The 22,032-nt window shown below is 40.6% G+C and overlaps 1 protein-coding gene across 1 annotated transcript; it reads left to right on the top strand.

Annotated features, from left to right (window-relative positions):
- The first annotated feature begins 90 nt into the window (after positions 1 to 90).
- Positions 91 to 21,985, top strand: LOC134678135 (uncharacterized). Its single transcript, XM_063536585.1, has 13 exons — positions 91 to 337; positions 12,885 to 12,970; positions 13,364 to 13,460; positions 13,584 to 13,705; positions 14,413 to 15,160; positions 15,381 to 15,468; positions 15,996 to 16,124; positions 16,496 to 16,655; positions 17,665 to 17,834; positions 18,132 to 18,261; positions 18,705 to 18,861; positions 19,396 to 19,538; positions 21,728 to 21,985. The coding sequence occupies exons 1-13, from the start codon at positions 91 to 93 to the stop codon at positions 21,845 to 21,847; spliced, it is 2,397 nt and encodes a 798-aa protein (XP_063392655.1). The 3' UTR covers positions 21,848 to 21,985.
- The last annotated feature ends 47 nt before the right edge of the window (positions 21,986 to 22,032 follow it).

The following is a 22,032-nucleotide window of genomic DNA, read 5'->3' as shown; positions in this document are numbered from 1 at the left end:
CCTTCTCTATAGCAGCAAGAAAGCAATGTTATGATTCGCTCAACCGAACACAAAACATACAACTCTGCAACCGCGCGGCGATCGCTCGTCATGTCTAAACTACTCCTAATACTAGTCATACTTGTCACAGTTGAGGGCAGAAACACTACTAGAAAACTACGAACCTTCTTCAGGGGAGAGGTAGACAGCTTGTACAATGTATATGATCCCTCTTATTTGGCCCTGGTGTGGCCTACGATAAGAAACGGTGTGCATTTGGCGGTTAAAAGTGAATGTTTTGGCGATTTGAAGGTGTTTTTCAGCGATTACAGCAGAGGGCGCGCTTGGACCTATATTGGTAAGTACCCAGGTACCCAGAGTAATATTTTATTTCATATATACCTACATATACAGTATCTACTAAAAGCTTTGTCCACCAAAGACGTCAAATGACGCGCGCAGCTACAAACCAATATCAATCTTCGTGCATTTCGATAAGGTTCACGATGACGCGCAGTATTAAAGGCGTGGCGTTCAAAGGTTTAAGTTTGATGAATATAACAACTTTTTTAAACAAATAAGAAAACATTCTGATATAAAATTTTATTATTTGGGTAAGCCAAATTTTAAACCATTTTATGCTTAATGCAAAAGAGTTAAAATTAGACCGTAAAAAGTCTGCAGCGATTTTGATAGCCCACGCAGTGCAAGTGTCATTTTAAACGTCAAACTTCTATGAAATTATGACGTATGTATAAATAACACTTCACTGCATGGGCTATCAAATCCGCTGCAGACTTTTATAGTAGAAGAGCCGGCCGCAAATTTTCTAACCGACTTGATACCACGATGAAATGCACAATGGTCTCCCATAAAAGTGATGCTAAGTCCGAATTCGATAGTCTGCCACGGCGGAACTTGCCGAAAGTACGAAAAAGAAGGCCACTTCCGGTGCGAAAAAAGGGGGCTGATTTAACCCATCTGATACCGAAATAATAGTTATGGCAGCAGTTAGAAATTTACATGTAGACACATAAAAGCGAAGTCTGCCAGTATTTTTTTTGCCGGAAGTGCTTGGCAGACGCTCTCAAAGGTGGCCAACGGGACCCCTAATTTAACCCATCTGATACCACCATGAAACCAATTCCAGTCGGTAGGTATGAACCCTCATGTCAGGAATATATAAGTCTGCCAAGGCTTTTCCTGCCGAAACACCTTGGCAGACGAGATTATGTAAGCAAGGTCGGCATCGGTTACCCTACACTAACCCATCTGATACCACCATGAAACCAATTCCAGTCGGTAGGTACGAACCCCCATTTTAGGAATATATAAGTCTGCCAAGGTTTTTCCTGCCGAAACACCTTGGCAGACGAGAATATAAACAAGATGACCATCGGTTACCGTACACTAACCCATCTGATACCGCCATGAAACCAATTCCAGTCGGTAGGTAGGTATGAACCCTCATTTCAGGAATATATAAGTCTGCCAAGGCTTTTCCTGCCGTAACACCATGGCAGACGAGATTATGTAAGCAAGGTCGGCATCGGTTACCCTACACTAACCCATCTGATACCACCATGAAACCAATTCCAGTCGGTAGGTATGAACCCCCATTTTAGAAATATATAAGTCTGCCAAGGTTTTTCCTGCCGAAACACCTTGGCAGACGAGATTATAAGCAAGATGACCATCGGTTACCGTACAGTAACCCATCTGATACCACCATGAAACCAATTCTAGTCGGTAGGTATGAACCCTCATTTCAGGAATTTATAAGTCTGCCAAGGCCTTTCCTGCCGAAACACCTTGACAGACGAGATTATGTAAGCAGCATCCACATACGAGGGATCCGTATTTTGGGATTATACAGATTACGGACATTATTAATAGCTGTAGGCTTATTTATTACTTTATGCTTATACATATTTGTATATAATTATGTTACTAATAAAATATATTTATAATTTATTAAACCTAAACTTAATACATTGGGAATTCATTACCTGCTTACGGCAGTAGTAGGGATAAGTGGGTGAGTTCTGGCTCACTGAGTCAGGCCAACAGTCCCTCCCCCTTTTTTCCCTTGTTGAGGCCCTGCAACCTTGCCTTGAACCCAAACTAATGTCATTGTAGCTCGAATCTAACCTAATCTATTTTTATTGCTTTTAGAATATTTCAATTATCTACTTTTGCAAAGTTAAAGGTTGAAATCTCTATTTCGCAAAATGGAATTTTAATGTGACTTTAATGTATGTGCAGTCTACTTAGTAATTGGGTTTAAAGATATAAAAACACACATTTTATTTCCTAGCCTAAGTATCCTATCCTAAGTTTATTCAAATAATATTCTGAACATATATAGTAATTAGACTGGTCATATTTTTCATAAAATCGATTTCGACTGGCAAAGCATATTACTTTTTGGCAACCGGGTTTTTTAACCTAATTAGACCCCGCTGAATCCGAATTTGCCGGTTGCTCGATCGAAATCTTGACCGGAAGTGAGATATTTGACATTAAAGGTCCCTTTTTTTCGTTTTTCGTAAATAACTCTTAAACGGTGGTGCATAGCAAAAAATGTTCTATTACATAAGTATTCTGCATAAAATTGCCTACAAGAAAGATTCAGTACAATTTTTCGCTAGGATCAATATTCAAAGAGATTTTAACGCGGGAAATTTAATTATAATCACTTCTAAGGTCCCGTTTTTTAGGTTTTCGTAAATAACTCGTAAACGGTGGCCAATATCAAAAAATTTTGTTAGACGTTAATAATCTACACAAAATTTTGAACAAAAAAGATTTAGTACACTTTTTGCAGGGATCAATATTTAAAAAGATAATAAAGAGGGAAAGTTAATTATAATAAATTCTAAGGTTCCTTGTTTTTATTTTTTCGTTACTAATTTCAAAAGTATGACTCAGCAAAAAAAATCTTATACATAAATAATAAACGTAAAATTTCCTACAAGAAACATGCAGAACACTTTTCGCTAGGATCAATATTTAAAAAGACAAAGCAGCGGGTAAGTTAATTATAATCAATTTTAAGTCCCTTTTTAGTTTTTTGTAAATAACTCGTAAACGGTGTCCCATAGCGAAATAGGTTTTTAAGAATAAATTATCTACATAAAATTTCCTCCAAAAAACATCTAGAAGACTTTTCTCTAGGATCAATATTTCAAGCGATATTAAAGGAAGAAAGTTAATTACAATCAGTTCACAGGTCACTTTTTTTTAGTTTTTCGTAAATAACTCGTAAACGGTGCCCCGTTGCAAAACAATATTCTACATAAATATTAAACATAAAATTGTCCACAAAAAAGGTTCTGTACACTTTTTCGCTACGATCAATATTTAAAGAGATATTAAAGGGGGTAATGTACGGAACCCTTGCAACGCGAGTCCGACTCGCGCTTGGCCGGTTTTTATTCATTTTGAGGTACGGAACCCTAAAAAGAGAAAAGTGTTCCATATGTCTTTCGTAGAAAATTTTATATCGATTATTTGTTTACAAGAACATTAAGAACTTATTTTGCTATGAGCCTTATTTTACGAGTCATTTGCGAAATCCTAAAAATAGGGACCTGGAAATTGATTATAATTAACTTACCCCCTTTAATACCTCTTTAAATATTGATGGTAGCGAAAAAGTGTACAGAACCTTTTTTGTGGACAATTTTATGTTTAATATTTATGTAGAACATTGTTTTGCAACGGGCCACCGTTTACGAGCTATTTATGAAAAACAAAAAAAAAGTGACCTGTGAACTGATTGTAATTAACTTTCTTCCTTTAATATCGCTTTAAATATTGATCCTAGAGAAAAGTGTTCTAGATGTTTTTTGGAGGAAATTTTATGTAGATAATTTATTCTTAAAAACCTATTTCGCTATGGGGCACCGTTTACGAGTTATTTACAAAAAACTAAAAAGGGACTTTAAAATTGATTATAATTAACTTACCCGCTGCTTTGTCTTTTTAAATATTGATCCTAGCTAAAAGTGTTCTGCATATTTCTTGTAGGAAATTTTACGTTTATTATTTATGTATAAGATTTTTTTTGCTATGAGTCATACTTTTCAAATTATTAACGAAAAAATAAAAACAAGGAACCTTAGAATTTAGTATAATTAACTTTCCCTCTTTATTATCTTTTTAAATATTGATCCCTGCAAAAAGTGTATTGAATCTTTTTTGTTCAAAATTTTGTGTAGATTATTAACGTCTAATAACATTTTTTGATATTGGCCACCGTTTATGAGTTATTTACGAAAACCTAAAAAACGGGACCTTAGAAGTGATTATAATTAAATTTCCCGCGTTAAAATCTCTTTTAATATTGATCCTAGCAAAAAATTGTACTGAATCTTTCTTGTAGGCAATTTTATGCATATTACTTATGTAATAGAACATTTTTTGCTATGCACCACCGTTTAAGAGTTATTTACGAAAAACGAATAAAACGGACCTTTAATGTCAAATATCTCACTTCCGGTCAAGATTTCGATCGAGCAACCGGCAAATTCGGATTCAGCGGGGTCTAATTAGGTTAAAAAACCTGGTTGCCAAAAAGTAATATGATTTGCCAGTCGCATCAAGAAGGAGAGCGATTTTGATTTTTTTTTGTCTAGTCTAAATATCATTACTTATTCTGTGTACAGTAGAGAAAACGAATGAAATCATGCAATTTGATTTTGCTATTTTTAAATAAAGAGTAACTAAACAGTATTTTCCACAGTTGTTGGTAATGATACCATCTCTTACAATTTCTCTTCATGAACATTTGATACCTAACCTTCCAGTTTTCGCCCGAATTAATCAAAAAATTCGCCAACTCCATTTACACCAACCAAATAGAAGACGGATCCGTGTCCGAATTCGCGATATCGAGTCCGGGTCCGCGTCTGGGTCCAGGTTCAGGTAGAAGTCGAATTCAAAATCTTGCTTGTTTTGCCAGTGGGGTAACTTGCTTAACAATCAATTAAAAAAGGCAAGTCGTCGAGGAGTTCCGTTCTGATCACCATCAGCAATACCACTTCATCAAATGCCACTGTTCTTAATGTAAATCCTTGTTTGCCTGATGAAAATACAAGAGTCACTATACAATGCCATTAAGATTTGTAGAGTTCCCTCGATTCCTTATGGATCCCATCATCAGAACTTGAGCTTCACGATAATATGACTTAAAAATCTAACGTGCTTAACAAACATAACGAAGAGGACAAATCCCCAAACATGAGCTATGCGTCGTTGAAGAGTTCCATTCTGATCATCATCAGCAGTTTCACTTCATCAAATGTCACAATTCTGAATGTAAATGCTTGGTTTGTTTAAAATACACCAGTATCACTATATGTTAGGGTGGTTCAATAAACATTTTTTTTCCTAAGGGGCACCCCCTTATTTTGTTACACTTACTATGTTGATAAAATACACCAAGTTTCTTAATTTATCTCAACTATACTTCGTTTTTTTTAGCATTAGAAATTAGGTAAACAATCTTGATGTGTCTTTTAATTGAAAAACACATTTTAAAAATAAGTTACGGCAAATACACTCGCGTGCAAAAGTATTGCATCACTTTGCATTTTTTCGTCCACACCCAATATCTTTGTAATTCTAGAGCCGATTCTGAAAATTTTGGTATCAACTGAAAGCTTATAATCTAACGCATTAGAAAATTGGGAAATTTAATGAAATTTCAAATCTGAAGACTAAAAAAAATCAGAAACTGAAAGTAGCGACATAATGGTCGAGAAATAAATTTAGGAAAGTTAAGAATAAAAGTCATTTATTTAATACAAAATAAATTATTATTATTAAATTAATACCTGGTGTTGCCACCCCTAGCCCTCCTCACACAAATCAAGCGGTTTTTCATAGACCTAATTAATTTTCTAATGAAATCTTGTGGAATAGCGTCCCACTCCTCCAGCAAGGCTCCCTTCAGCTCCTCAACATTGGCCGGGGCAGGATTCCGCTTCCGAATCCTCCTTTTCAGATAGTCCCACACGTGTTCAATGGGGTTAAGGTCCGGGCTCATCGCTGGCAAGTCCATGGTGTCGATGCCCACTTCGAGAAGGTAGGCTGCGGTGGCCCTAGCGGTATGACACGGGCATTATCCTGCATTAGGATGAACCCCTCATCAAAAATACCGGCATAAGGAACAACATGTTCCTCCAGGATGTCAGTAATGTATTTTGCAGCGGTCAATCCACCGCCACGGCCCCCGCCAGGCACGAAAACCAGCTCTGTTCGCGCGTCGTAGGAAACGCCGCCCCAGAACATCACGGATCCACCGCCATAGGCGACCCTTTCGGAGAAGCAACATTAGGCGAACCGTTCCTCTGGCCTTCTGTAGACTCTTCCTCTTCGGTCACATCCATTCAAACATATTCTGCACTCGTCCGAGAAGAGAACTGGGGTCCATTGCTCAATGGTCCAGTCCATATGATTTTCTGCAAACTATCTTCGGGCTGTACGGTGTCGCGCCAGCAATCTGGGCCCTGTTGCAGGCCTCCTGGGTGTCAAGTTCGCTTTCTTGAGTCTTCTTCTTATTGTCCACTCACTGGCAGCCACTCCTCGTATCTCACGCAGACGCTGCTGGATGGCAACGCTTGTCAGGTGTCGATCTCGGAGAGATGTTGTGACAATGAAGCGGTCGTCCCTCTCTGATGTACACTTTTTGCGGCCGCTTCTTGGTCTTGAAGTAAAGGATCCAGTCCGTTGGAACCTCTGGTAAACTCTGCAAACTGTAGATTGACTTAAATTCAGCGTGGCAGCTACTGAACGTTGGCTACGTCCCTCTTGCAGGAGCTGGACGACTTGGCGGACTTCAGCTTCAGTGGTTTCCATTTTTCACAGGTCTTCTTCACGGGAAAATATGCGGAGATGTGTACCGGTCAACTTTTGATAAGTGACTGATAACAACCCCTCCCCTACCCCCCGTTTTATAGGGGTCAAGGGTAGCGCAACTCGTGCGCGTGATAACGCGAAACCGCTCACAAATCGGGAAAATGTCGATAATTTGAAAAATACTGGGCTGTTTTCCATGTTTTTTAACTTTTCGTAAAGCTAAAACTTCAAGGGACATGATCCCATTAAAATAATTAATGGAAAATAACCGGTTTACAAAATTATTGGGTGTAGTTGAAAAAATGCAAAGTGATGCAATACTTTTGCACGCGAGTGTATGTAACAATTATTAATCTAGTACGATCATTTATATTCGTCTGCTTTCATAAGTAATAGTTTTTGAATTTTGAAAAGCGTTTTTCAATTAAAAGACATGCTAAGATCGCTTACCTTCTTGCAAGTTCTTTCTAATGCTAAAAAAAACGAAATATACAAGGGGGTGCTTAACCACGTTGAAATTTTGTATGTTGTTTGAAACCCAACAAAAAGAGTATTTATGATTCAGAATTTTATTTAAATATCTGGTTTCACACTATTTGCACATGTGATGTATAAGTTTTGAAGTAGAAAAACATTTTCTTTCAAAATAATATCTTTTAAATCACACTTTCAAATAATGTGAAAACTACTACTTACATAAAAATCAAAAAAATAGTAACTTATTTTTTTTTTCATACAATTTGAAAAATTTCAAAGTGTTTTGAGCACCCCCTTGTAGTTAAGATTGTAAGATTACAAACTTGGCGTATTTTGTCAACATAATAAGTGTAACAAAATGAGGGGGTGCCGCTTCTTCTAGCTAGAGTTTGAATTTTTCCCATACAAACGTGAACCACCCTTACAAGATTTGAAGAGTGCCCTCGATTCCTCATAAATCTCACCATCAGAACTGGGTTTTGACAAAGTCGGAACCAATCTGTATGTATATACTTACAAGTTACAACTCAACTAAAATAGTATTTTATACAATCGTGATATAATAGAGAGCTTTTCAGTCGAGTACCGTGTTTAGGCAACGAAGCTTGCTGAGTTGCCTAATTCAGGTACGAGATTGAAAAGCTTGATTATATCACTATTGTATACAATACTTTTTCTATGAGTCAACAAAAATAATACTTTAAACTAGTAGAATCATACAAACAAACCAAACCAAAAGTATGCAGATGGTACGCGAGCAGCCTCGATACCTTAATCATACTACGCGCCCCGGCCGCCGCGCCCGGCGCCATGGTCAACGACACCTTCTCGTAACTCATGAGGCCCTGGTACTTGCTCCGCGCTAAATTAAATTTTTAGACAGTTGTTTTCTCGATTTTGGCCACCGTAGCCTATGGAGACTAACAAGCAACACTAAGTGGTTTTCGTAGTCTATGGATGTTGCTATATTAAGGGTGTCACATGCGAGTTTCTGACTTATGAACCAATTGTTTCTACTATACAACCTAAAATAAATAATTAATTTGAGCTATGGTTTTGTTTCGTCCTCTTGATCGCGGCGAGCTGTGATTGGTCAATTTCATTATAGTTGACTAAACTGTATCGATATGAATATTATAGTTGAGTTGGAAGCCCATACATTAAAAATACCCAATTGAAGTTTGGTATAAGAAATCTTAATTCAAGAATTATAGTCGACGAGTAGAAAAAAATAATTTTCAAAATCGATCCCGAAATGACGGAGATATCAAACATTAAAAAACCGAATTAATACCTCCTTTTTAGGATTCCGTAGCCAAATGGCAAAAAACGGAACCCTTATAGATTCGTCATGTCTGTCTGTCTGTCCGTCCGTATGTCACGGACTTTTTTCCGAAACTATAAGAACTGTTGAAACTTGGTAAGTAGATGTATTCTGTGAACCGCATTAAGATTTCAACACAAAAATAGAAAAAAAAACAATAAATTTTGGGGGTCCCCCATACTTAGAACTGAAACTTAAAATGTCTTTTTCATTAAACCCATACGTGTGGGGTATCTATGGATAGGTCTTCAAAAATGATACAATACAATACAATACTCTTTATTGCACGCCTCACATACACTTAGTTTACAATAAATGGACAATAACATAAACAAAGACAATAGAGGTAACAACAGGCGGTCTTATCGCTTATGATATTGAGGTTTCTAATATCATTTATTTCTAAACTGAATAGTTTGCGCGAGAGACACTTCCAAAGTGGTTAAATGTGTGCACCCTCCCCTCCCCCTTTAACTTCTAAAATTAATTTAACTTCGCACTGAATGATGACATCGTACGGGGCTTAAAGCCCCCGTAAAGCAGTGAACGTGTTAAAGTCAGATTAAAATTCCATTTTTCGAAATAGATATTTCAACATTTAACTTTGCAAAAGTAGATAATCGAAATATTCTAAAAGCAATAAAAATATTGATCCTAGAGAAAAGTCTTCTAGATGTTTTTTGGAGGAAATTTTATGTAGATAATTTATTCTTAAAAACCTATTTCGCTATGGGACACCGTTTACGAGTTATTTACAAAAAACTAAAAAGGGACTTAAAATTGATTATAATTAACTTACCCGCTGCTTTGTCTTTTTAAATATTGATCCTAGCGAAAAGTGTTCTGCATGTTTCTTGTAGGAAATTTTACGTTTATTATTTATGTATAAGATTTTTTTTGCTATGAGTCATACTTTTGAAATTAGTAACGAAAAAATAAAAACAAGTAACCTTAGAATTTATTATAATTAACTTTCCCTCTTTATTATCTTTTTAAATATTGATCCCTGCAAAAAGTGTACTAAATCTTTTTTGTTCAAAATTTGTGTAGATTATTAACGTCTAATAACATTTTTTGATATTGGCCACCGTTTACGAGTTATTTACGAAAACCTAAAAAACGGGACCTTAGAAGTGATTATAATTAAATTTCCCGCGTTAAAATCTCTTTGAATATTAATCCTAGCGAAAAATTGTACGGAATCTTTCTTGTAGGCAATTTTATGCAGAATACTTATGTAATAGAACATTTTTTGCTATGTGCCACCGTTTAAGAGTTATTTACGAAAAACGAAAAAAGGGACCTTTAATGTCAAATATCTCACTTCCGGTCAAGATTTCGATCGAGCAACCGGCAAATTCGGATTCAGCGGGGTCTAATTAGGTTAAAAAACCCGGTTGCCAAAAAGTAATATGCTTTGCCAGTCGAAATCGATTTTATGAAAAATATGACCAGTCTAATTACTATATATGTTCAGAATATTATTTGAATATACTTAGGATAGGATACTTAGGATAGGAAATAAAATGTGTGTTTTTATATCTTTAAACCCAATTACTAAGTAGACTGCACATACATTAAAGTCACATTAAAATTCCATTTTGCGAAATAGAGATTTCAACCTTTAACTTTGCAAAAGTAGATAATTGAAATATTCTAAAAGCAATAAAAATAGATTAGGTTAGATTTGAGCTACAATGACATTAGTTTGGGTTCAAGGCAAGGTTGCAGGGCCTCAACAAGGGAAAAAAGGGGGAGGGACTGTTGGCCTGGCTCAGTGAGCCAGAACTCACCCACTTATCCCTACTACTGCCGTAAGCAGGTAATGAATTCCCAATGTATTAAGTTTAGGTTTAATAAATTATAAATATATTTTATTAGTAACATAATTATATACAAATATGTATAAGCATAAAGTAATAAATAAGCCTACAGCTATTAATAATGTCCGTAATCTGTATAATCCCAAAATACGGATCCCTCGTATGTGGATGCTGCTTACATAATCTCGTCTGTCAAGGTGTTTCGGCAGGAAAGGCCTTGGCAGACTTATAAATTCCTGAAATGAGGGTTCATACCTACCGACTAGAATTGGTTTCATGGTGGTATCAGATGGGTTAGTGTACGGTAACCGATGGTCATCTTGCTTATAATCTCGTCTGCCAAGGTGTTTCGGCAGGAAAAACCTTGGCAGACTTATATATTTCTAAAATGGGGGTTCATACCTACCGACTGGAATTGGTTTCATGGTGGTATCAGATGGGTTAGTGTAGGGTAACCGATGCCGACCTTGCTTACATAATCTCGTCTGCCATGGTGTTACGGCAGGAAAAGCCTTGGCAGACTTATATATTCCTGAAATGAGGGTTCATACCTACCGACTGGAATTGGTTTCATGGCGGTATCAGATGGGTTAGTGTACGGTAACCGATGGTCATCTTGTTTATAATCTCGTCTGCCAAGGTGTTTCGGCAGGAAAAACCTTGGCAGACTTATATATTCCTGACATGAGGGTTCATACCTACCGACTGGAATTGGTTTCATGGTGGTATCAGATGGGTTAAATTAGGGGTCCCGTTGGCCACCTTTGAGAGCGTCTGCCAAGCACTTCCGGCAAAAAAAATACTGGCAGACTTCGCTTTTATGTGTCTACATGTAAATTTCTAACTGCTGCCATAACTATTATTTCGGTATCAGATGGGTTAAATCAGCCCCCTTTTTTCGCACCGGAAGTGGCCTTCTTTTTCGTACTTTCGGCAAGTTCCGCCGTGGCAGACTATCGAATTCGGACTTAGCATCACTTTTATGGGAGACCATTGTGCATTTCATCGTGGTATCAAGTCGGTTAGAAAATTTGCGGCCGGCTCTTCTACTATTATTGGTGCGACTATAATACCCTTTAAAATGCTGGAATGATTTTTTCACCACACCAGCTCGAAAAGAATGACTTTGCACTTCAAAAACGAATAGCAAAGTTGCATATATTTTATCCACATGTGAGGCAAAGTAATCAAATGCAAATTTTGAGTTGTTTTCTTATGTTTGCCGGTAGAATTGACTTTTAAATGATGATTTTGGATGATAAATATTTAATAACATATTCATTTGGATTTGATTTGGTGTGATTTTGTTTGATATTTTACATTTAATATTTGCTTCGGGTTGGTGTGGTGAAAAATTTTGTATTTCACTCGGGGGCAAATTTTGTTTAACCCTCGTGCTTTGAAACCCTCGCAACGCTCAAGATTCCATTTTTCGAACCACTCGCTACGCTCGTGGTTCAATTTTGGAATCTTTCGCTTGCTCGGGTATCAATATTAGCACGAGCGGTTAAACAACAACTTTGCCCCTTTGTAAAACAAATAACTATTATTAAACATAGAACCCGCCGCAAGGAAACTTACTTTCACTTATAAAAACACATCGAAATCGGTCCATCCGTTTGAGTGCTACGATGCCACAGACATTGGCGACGCCTTCAGCTTCGGGCCTCAATTCACACTCTTGTAATTTCTTGTTTATGTTTACCGCCCTTAATATACCACATGTATCGAACACTATATAGGTGTACCTAATGTATCATTAACACATCATTAACGTTGTGCTTAACCGAGATTTGAACCTGCCTCAACCGTTACCCCATAGCGTGATTAAACTCATTACAACATTTTCACTGTTTGAATAATATTGCACGCCAACTCTCGCTAGTACAATTGTCTGCCAGCGCAAAATCAACTCTATTTAATTGAGATAAGAAAAACGAATTTAGCAACTCTAAGATCCAATCGCATGTATGTTTTTATAGGTTTTTTCCTCTAATGTCGTCGACCGGTTGCTAGATTTATTTTTTAAGATTCGTTGAAGACACGGCCGAGTGGCGATTACTACGATCGATTGATTTTAATTAATTTAATGATTGTGGTGATGTTTTTTGTCGTGACGGCGGCAAACGATACTATTACCGAGAAATAATATATCGTTGTATTATCTCATTTATTGATTGAATGCATTAAACTATTATTACATGGAATCGGCTGAGAGAACCAGTATTTTGCGCCTGTATTTGATGTTGTTTTGTCAACAAACCCGGAGCGTGAATCTTGCGACCTAAACGCGTAAGCGCCATGAATTTGACGGCGCATATGATGTTAATGGTCGCGTGGTACAGGTTGTGATTGCGACAATTTCATAGCTTCTCTATAGTAATAATAGCTCAATGCTTTAATTATCTGTTTTACAGCGGTGGATGCCTCGGGTCGCTACAGCTCGGGAGCCTACAGCGGTCGCCGCCACTGGCTTGGCTCCAAACAGCAATGCGTGGACTTGGTGAGAAATAACTTCCGTTGCAAATGTCACGCAGAGTATTAAACTCATAATTAATATGTGTAACTTTTGTAACTTTAATATTCCAAGATATAATATAGGTAAGTACCTACCTAATCATCACCCAGCACTGGCCGCGTAGCCAAGATGCCAATCGCTTACGCTCCGTAGCGATCGAAACGCAACTGTCACTGTCACACTAATATGGAAGAGTGATAGAGAGACATAATGCTTTTCGTTGGCGAAGCGATAGCGATTGTAACCTTGGCTAGGCCGGCTGTATCTCTTAAATGCAGCTTTTCGTATTTTCCAGTCCGCTTCCCCTGCACTCATTTACAGCACTCCACGCACTGCACTGTTCGATATGTTGTTAATGGATAGGGGCATATTTTTCAGGACAAGAACAGAAGTGCCAGAGAGGAAAAAGAGGCCCTGGCGAGGTTTCGCGACGAGGTGTATCTCAACGCCGTGCTTCGGAAGGAGTTCACCCAAGGTAAACACATTTACACACCCAAGATAAGCCGTTTTTCAAAGTCAAAAATGCACTGAAAGCTACGTCTATGTACATAGTATAATATAATTCAGTCGCTGATTTTAATATTGCTTAATATGACAGCAGGCTCAGACCGACCGTTGACAGAGCTAGAGCAACTCCACAGGACCAGCGAGTCCCCCGTCCGTCTGGCGTACTCCGTCACGCGCCTCCACCTCAACGTTACCAAGCTCGCCATGGCTAAGGTCTGTATAGCGACCTGCTAAATGACAGCAGGCTCTGGTCGTCGACAGAGCTAGAGCAACTCCTCAGGACCAGCGAGGCCCCCGTCCGTCTGGCGTACTCCGTCACGCGCCTCCACCTGAACGTTACCAAGCTCGCCATGGCTAAGGTCTGTATAGCGACCTGCTAAATGACAGCAGGCTCTGGTCGTCGACAGAGCTAGAGCAACTCCTCAGGACCAGTGAGGCCCCCGTCCGTCTGGCGTACTCCGTCACGCGCCTCCACCTGAACGTTACCAAGCTCGCCATGGCTAAGGTCTGTATAGCGACATGCTAAACGACAGCAGGCTCTGACCGTTAACAGAGCTAGAGCAACTCCACAGGACCAGCGAGGCCCCCGTCCGTCTGGCGTACTCCGTCACGCGACTCCACCTCAACGTTACCAAGCCGGCTATGGCTAAGGTACCTACTTATATTGAGCAGTTAAATTGTGTGGACACATTATGAATTGAATTCGTTCATTGGCGCAGCAGTGGCAGCTACCATCAGCCATATCACAGATTATAAACACGGCTTACAACACACATACCCTCAAAGCGTTTTCACATTGTCCGATGTATCGGATGCAGATCGGATGTCGTGGTTTTTTGCATGAAATAAATAAAATTATAATTAAATAATTATATTCATTTCAGATTTCGTTCAAATACACAACTTATTATATTTTACAGAGCCTAGAAATTCTCCAAGGCCTCTGTCTCCCCCGCTCCTGCTCACCACAAGACGTGACCGCCATCATCAACTTCTCCCTCATGATCACAGACACCCTCAAGTCCAACCACACCACCCCCAGAACCGTGACCGTCATCAACTCAAGACGCATAGAACTCGCATATGATCCAAGCAAGGACTACGCTGCTATCTCCCTAACAGCTCTCACTTTGGGCTTAGTCGTTTTGTGTATAATAGCCACCTTAGTAGACTTTGAATTACTGAAATGCCGGAGGAATGTAGCAGCGAAGAGTTTCAACGTTCAAAAGTACAACAACGATCTGCAGATTCATAAAACAAAAGATGAATTAACAATTAATAACGTAGAGAATTCTAACATCAATCTAATGACGCTAAAGAAATATAAGCAAAACGCAATGCCTCAAACGCTCGACGTAGTATCTCTAGAGAATACTAACAGTTGTAAGCGTTGCGGCAAGTATAAGAAGCAATGCGTGAACCCAATGAAGAGCGAAGCTTACCAGCCATGTCCTAGAGTAAGATACGATAACTCCATAGCTAGCTTGAAAGTTAAGAGGAGTGTATCCCAGTATCTGCTGCTCTGTTTCTCACTAAACTACGGGTGGAAGAGGATTTTTAATACCAATATGGCGAATAAGGATCTGTCGATTATGCATGCGTTCAGGATTGCGACTACGTTTTGGGTGGTGTTTATACATGTGGCGACCATGGTCAGTTATTTGTCAGGTTAGTATCTACATTATCTTTATATTCTATGGAAACTATCACAAGATCACTCTGTCATAGAAAAGTAAGCGCCGAAAGCTCCGGCCGGGACACGGCCCGGTCTAACGTGAATCATCCTCAAAGGTATATAAACCTATGTATCAAAGATTCAACCTTATCAAAGGGATTAGTAGTGTTAGTACCAAAATAAATATGCTAAGCGTGTGTGTGTGTGTTGCAGATAACGGTCAAGAGATGAACAGCCGGAACAACGTGTTCATGATCCTCGCCACGGGATCCTTGGCCTTTGACACTCTCTTCTTCGTCAGGTAACTGTGGAAAAATTATCGGAAACAGTCGCTTTTCGGTTATTTTTTACAGAGCCTAGAATATAAGGCCTAATTTCAACTCTGGGTTGGAAGGTCAGATATATGGCAGTCGCTTTCGTAAAAACTAGCGCCTACGTCAAATCATGGGATTTGTTGTCAAGCGGACCCCAGGCTTCCAAGAGCCGTGGCATTGACTTATATATTTGTGATAAACACACAAATGTCCTTACCCGGGGTTCAAACCCCCTACTTCGTACCGAATAAGAAGGATAGGCACACCACAGCCTCGAACGTGACATCATACTGGGGCAAGTTGAAGGCAAGCGCGCTAGAGGAAGAGCCCCTGCAAGATGGTCGGATTCCATAAAACAAGCATGTGGTTCCATGCAGAGGGCAGCCCACATAGCCCTTGTTCGCGATAAATGGAGGGACATAGTTATTGGTCACGATCCTCAGTCATGAGGGAACGACGAAGAAGAAGAAGGATAGGAGGGGTCAACGATAACAATATATTGTATTATTTCCAGTGGCCTCTTCAGCTCGTACCACTTCTTCTACCTGAAGAGCCAGTACAGCGTGGAGGAGCTGGTGAGCTTCGGCGGCCTCTGCGGACAGATCCTGCAGCTGTTCTGTTTTATCACCAACAGGGCCGTCAGGTGCGTATTTATTTAGAGTATTCCCATTTAAAGCTTAGATATAAACTAGCGACCCGCCCCGGCTTCTCACGGGTTACACATAATCTTAACCAATTATGCCTACACCTAAAACCTGGATGGAAATCCGTTCAGTAGTTTTTTAAGTTTATCGCGAACATACATACAGACAGTCTTGGCGGGGGTCTACCTATAGGATATTTAAATAATCACGATTATTTAGCAGTGGCCCTAGTGTGCACGTTGATGGGCTCTTAAATTTGAGGATTGCAAGTCTATGACAACCTGTAAAGGAGCTAAATATTTCTTAAGTTAGGTAAGTGTACATGCATTTTATACTAATTGCTATTAGTAGCATTTAAAACGTATTGCAGACTCCTCCCATCGTACCTGTACGCGATCTTCCTAGCGTCAGCGCTGTCCCGGGCCACGCAGGGAACGTCTGTGCTGGAGCTGCCTGGCGACGCTGACTGCGACCTCACGTGGTGGCGGAACATACTGTACATCACCAACTTGTACCCCCGGCATGAGCGGGTAGGTTCATCATCAGCATCGAACCAGGGACCTCAGGGTCCTAGCGTCAGCGCTGTCCCGGGCCACGCAGGGAACGTCTGTGCTGGAGCTGCCTGGCGACGCTGACTGCGACCTCACGTGGTGGCGGAACATACTGTACATCACCAACTTGTACCCCCGGCATGAGCGGGTAGGTTCATCATCAGCATCGAACCAGGGACCTCAGGGTCCTAGCGTCAGCGCTGTCCCGGGCCACGCAGGGAACGTCTGTGCTGGAGCTGCCTGGCGACGCTGACTGCGACCTCACGTGGTGGCGGAACATACTGTACATCACCAACTTGTACCCCCGGCATGAGCGGGTAGGTTCATCATCAGCATCGAACCAGGGACCTCAGGGTCCTAGCGTCAGCGCTGTCCCGGGCCACGCAGGGAACGTCTGTGCTGGAGCTGCCTGGCGACGCTGACTGCGACCTCACGTGGTGGCGGAACATACTGTACATCACCAACTTGTACCCCCGGCATGAGCGGGTAGGTTCATCATCAGCATCGAACCAGGGACCTCACGGTCCTAGCGTCAGCGCTGTCCCGGGCCACGCAGGGAACGTCTGTGCTGGAGCTGCCTGGCGACGCTGACTGCGACCTCACGTGGTGGCGGAACATACTGTACATCACCAACCTGTACCCCCGGCATGAGCGGGTAGGTTCATCATTGTCATGCTGCGCGCACTGCGCGCAGGACAGTTGATCCGCTCGCGGCACGTGGGGTCATTCTTATTACTCCTATAGGTAGTTATTCTATGGATCACGGACCACGGACTAGCAAGCGGAGCGTAGGACGTCCACCCACAAGATGGATGGACGACCTTGTTAAGGCCGCCGGAAGACGCCGGATGCGGGTCGCTTCCAACCGGTACGAATGCAGGTCCAAGGGGGAGGCCTATTTTCAGCAGTGGACGTCTTATGGCTGAGATGATGATGATGAGGTAGTTATTCTAGTTCGTCGGTGAAAAACCTGTTGTATTGTTTGCAGTGCCTCCAAGTATCCTGGTACCTGACGATGGAGACGCAACTCCACGCCGCCGGCGCGCTGCTCTGCGCCCTGGCGGTGCGCCGGCGCCTCGCGCTCGCCGTGGCGTCTGTCGTCGTGTTGGTCGCCACTGCGGCCGACGTGGCGTCCGCTTTCAGTGATTATAGTAAACCGTTAGTACCTAATTGTGCTGAGGTATTAATATTGCTAAATTGTTATGGCGTTATTAATAAACGCTTGGCAAGTCTAACAAGCCCTTGATAGGTAATCGTTTGTCAGAGAGAGAGTCGTTTGAGAGGTACCTCCAAGTACAATGTTAACGCGCATTGTTTACATACAAGATGCTAAACAAAATTGTTACAGTCAGATCAAGCTAAAACTGCATGGCATTTGCGTAACAATAAAGTGTGACAAAGTCATCATTATGACACTTGGTCTATAATAATCTATCATTTTCTATTTATGTTCAGTATGGCGGACATGTTCGCGGCGTACCACCTGATGCTGGAGCGGCCGTGGGCGCGGGTGGCGCCGTACTTCACCGGGGTGTTCGCCGGATGGCTGGTGCGGAGGATGGACGGACAGCTCAAGGTGTCGAAGGTAAGTTAATACTTGTATTTAAACTCCCTTATTTACCTACACATTGTAGATGACTTAAGGGCGATATGCGGTAGGTAAGTGTGGCCCTTTATATTGCTTTGTTCGCGACACGACACATATGCGACACAAGACGCTAGCACTCCAGCACCGCGCTCTGCTATATGAGCAATGGCTCAGGCGCTCTGCGATCCGCTATATGAGCAATAGCTCAGGCGCTCTGCGCTCTGTTATATGAGCAATGGCTCAGGCGCTCTGCGATCCGCTATATGAGCAATAGCTCAGGCGCTCTGCGCTCTGTTATATGAGCAATGGCTCAGGCGCTCTGCGATCCGCTATATGAGCAATAGCTCAGGCGCTCTGCGCTCTGTTATATGAGCAATGGCTCATATAGCAGAGCGCGGTGCTGGAGTGCTGGAGTGTTCACTTGGAACCCTTGTTTCCAGATCACGTCCATCTTCCTCTGGCTGGCGTCGCTGTCGGCTCTGAGCGTGGCGTCGGCGGTGCCGTGGGCCGGGCCCGCCTGGGTGACCTGCTTCCTGCATCTGCTCTGGCCCGTGGTTCTTCTCTGGCCGGCGCTGGTGTGCGCTACCAACTATGCTGGTAAGAAATTCCTTTAGAATGGTGCTTGCACATAAGGATCCTTATCTGATGGAAAGCCACATTTAAACTCTTGCGTTTTGTACACATATTTAATTACCCATACTTACGGGTCTACCGCGATATAATTTCAACAAACCTTTGTAAGTTAAATTGAGTTCCACCAGATGTGGTCACGGAAAGACTTGAATAATTTAAGGTAAAAACAAGGTAAAAATTATATCGCGGTAGCCCCGTTTGTGTAATTAAATACAGTATGTGTCTGACAATGGGGCTTTAATTCCATGGCTTGATTTTACTCGCTAAACTGAGCTACTTTTACTATGGGATCAACCCTAAAATCAGGGAAAAAATATTGGCTTTTCCATAGAAAACGTCGACATCTGATCAGACAAAATGTATGAATGCGTAAAAAAAAGTTCGGGATTTCGGGGTTGGTGCCATAATAAAAGTAGCTCAGTTTAGCGAGTAGAATAGAGCCCTGGATTTAAAGCCCGATGGTCAGTAACACCTTGTATAAGCCACATGTGTCCGCAGGGCTGAGCCGTCAGCTCCTGGACTCCGGGCCGGTGGCGGCGCTCAGCAGACTGAGCTACAGCGTGCTGCTGCTGCACGGCCCTGTCGCGAGGACGGCGCTCCTCAGCCTGGACGGGGCGCTCTGCTCGCAGACTATGTGCATTGTACGTTTTGTTTATAGCTTCTGGCCTTCGTCTGCGTGAAATGATAATGATGATCGATTAAAACTATCATATGACCTTCCCAGGGCCAAAAAAAAAATTAAACGATAAATGTGCGCGCCAAAAAGGTAGCCGCCATTATTATGTTATGACGTCATAATAGTAGTAACAAAAGAAACGTCAAAATTTGCAGTGCCATCTTTTCGCAGTTGTTACAAATTTAACACTTGTTTCTGCTACAGTGACCTCACTCACGAGCAGACATTGTTAATTTTATGGCATTTTTGGTGCAGCGGAGTGGTGTGGCGTGGAATAGGTATATATAATCCCACCAAAAACATAAATGTAAAAAAGGAGAGCCAAGTTCAATACAAAAATTATGCTTGGCTGTGGGGCTCGCCGCAAAAAGAATGGAGATCTAAATGAGTGCCACTGCCAAGTTCTATGCAAAATCCAAATTTGTATTTATAGGAACAAAATAACATTATAAACAAGTATTAAACTCTATTTCTTTGCTTTATTGGATACCTATAACAATTGCTGTTATTTAAAAAAAAATGTGAGATCTTAAAGTAGGTTAGATTTGACTTGGCCAGTTTTCATTATATCAATCATTTTATATATATTGTAATTCTGATAAAACCTGGCCAAGCCAAATCTAACCTACTTTAAGATCTCACATTTTTTTAAATAACAGCAATTGTTATAGGTATCCAATAAATCAAAGAAATAGAGTTTAATACTTGTTTATAATGTTATTTTGTTCCTATAAATACATATTTGGATTTTGCATAGAACTTGGCAGTGGCACTCATTTAGATCTCCATTCTTTTTGCGGCGAGCCCCACAGCCAAGCATAATTTTTGTATTGAACTTGGCTCTCCTTTTTTACATTTATGTTTTTGGTGGGATATCAATACTTTTTGTAAAGAAAACTAGGCAGGTATTGAGATTTAATGTTTTTTCTTGTGTTTCCGCTGTATGGTTTTTACTTCTGTTCTTTGTATAAAATGTGGTGCCGCGCGCCGCCGACGACACACCGTTGGCCGGTTGTTTAGAGCGTATTACAAGTTTTTTGTATGGGGACACCACTTATTTTTTGACTAAACTTTATTTTAATATAGCAAATATAATAATACATATATTGGGGTAGTTTCAAATATCTGCTTGTAACGGTTCCAACGCTACAATAAAAAAATATTTTTTTGTATGGGGACCCCCCCTATTTTTTAACTTTTTTTATTTTTAGATTTTTTCCTACGCTTACACACAATAACCGAGCTGGATTCCAAATTTCATCCTTCTAGGTCATCTGGAAGTAGGTTAGGTTTAGGTACTTATATGTCAGTCCCAATAAAAAATGGTATTTTTGTATGGGGACCCCCCCTATTTTTAAACTTTATTTTATTTTTAGATTTTTTCCTACGGTTACACACAATAACCGAGCTGGATTCCAAATTTCATCCTTCTAGGTCATCTGGAAGTAGGTTATTAGGTTTAGGTACTTATATGTCAGTCCCAATAAAAAGTGGTTTTTTTGTATGGGGACCCCCCCTATTTTTTAACTTTATTTTATTTTTAGATTTTTTCCTATGGTTACACACAATAACCAAGCTGGATTCCAAATTTCATCCTTCTAGGTCATCTGGAAGTAGGTTAGGTTTAGGTACTATAAGTCATAAGTCAGTCTTAAAATTTACGACTTTTTGACCTTCATACCTTTATAACCGTTTGAGCTAGCTTCATGAAATTTGGGCTTCTAGATATCCTTATGGATATAATTAAACACACGTAGTTTTATGTGTTTACGTCAAAGATGTTTTGAGTTATAGAAGGGTCAAAAGTGGCACCAAGTGGTTCGTGTAATATTACACTCGGCGCTGGCTAGCCAGTTCCTTTGCTTGAACTTGGCTTGACACGCTGCCGCGTGTCTAGATTCCAACTGAAATGGTAAATTAAGGTTAAAATTAACGTAATTAACGCTATTAATTACTAGTAATTAGGGTTGAAATTGTTTATACCATTTCCGTTAACACCAATCCGCTGCACCGAAAATGCTATCAAATTTACGATGTCTGCTCACGAGAATAAAATAGTGGTGGGCAATTTTGATCATCATAACATACCTACTTTCATTGTTTTATTTATGATAGATGTAACTTTATATACTTTATCTTTCCATTTGTCCACAGTGGTCCTACTTCGCGGGCACGACGCTGCTAACTGTGCTCGCGTCTCTACTCCTCTCCCTTCTCGTGGAGATGCCTTGCTGCAGCCTCCTAAGGCGGCTATCTGATTGTGCTACCAGTTAAATATTCTGTAAAGCTACGTCCACACTGCGTCTTTCCGGTCAGCAAGAGTACGAAGGGCCTCCTGGCCTAATCATATATAATTATAATTAGCATAACTATGTTGCGTTTTTTTGGAAGACCATGTGTCGAGGTATTCATAAGGTACATTGACACCAAGCTGAGTGGAAACCTTTTCAGTGACGGTT

This window comes from Cydia fagiglandana, chromosome Z (genome assembly GCF_963556715.1).
Source record: "Cydia fagiglandana chromosome Z, ilCydFagi1.1, whole genome shotgun sequence".
Lineage (NCBI taxonomy): Eukaryota > Metazoa > Arthropoda > Insecta > Lepidoptera > Tortricidae > Cydia > Cydia fagiglandana.
Note: the sequence above shows the minus strand (reverse complement) of the source record. Positions and strands in the feature narration are given on the sequence as shown.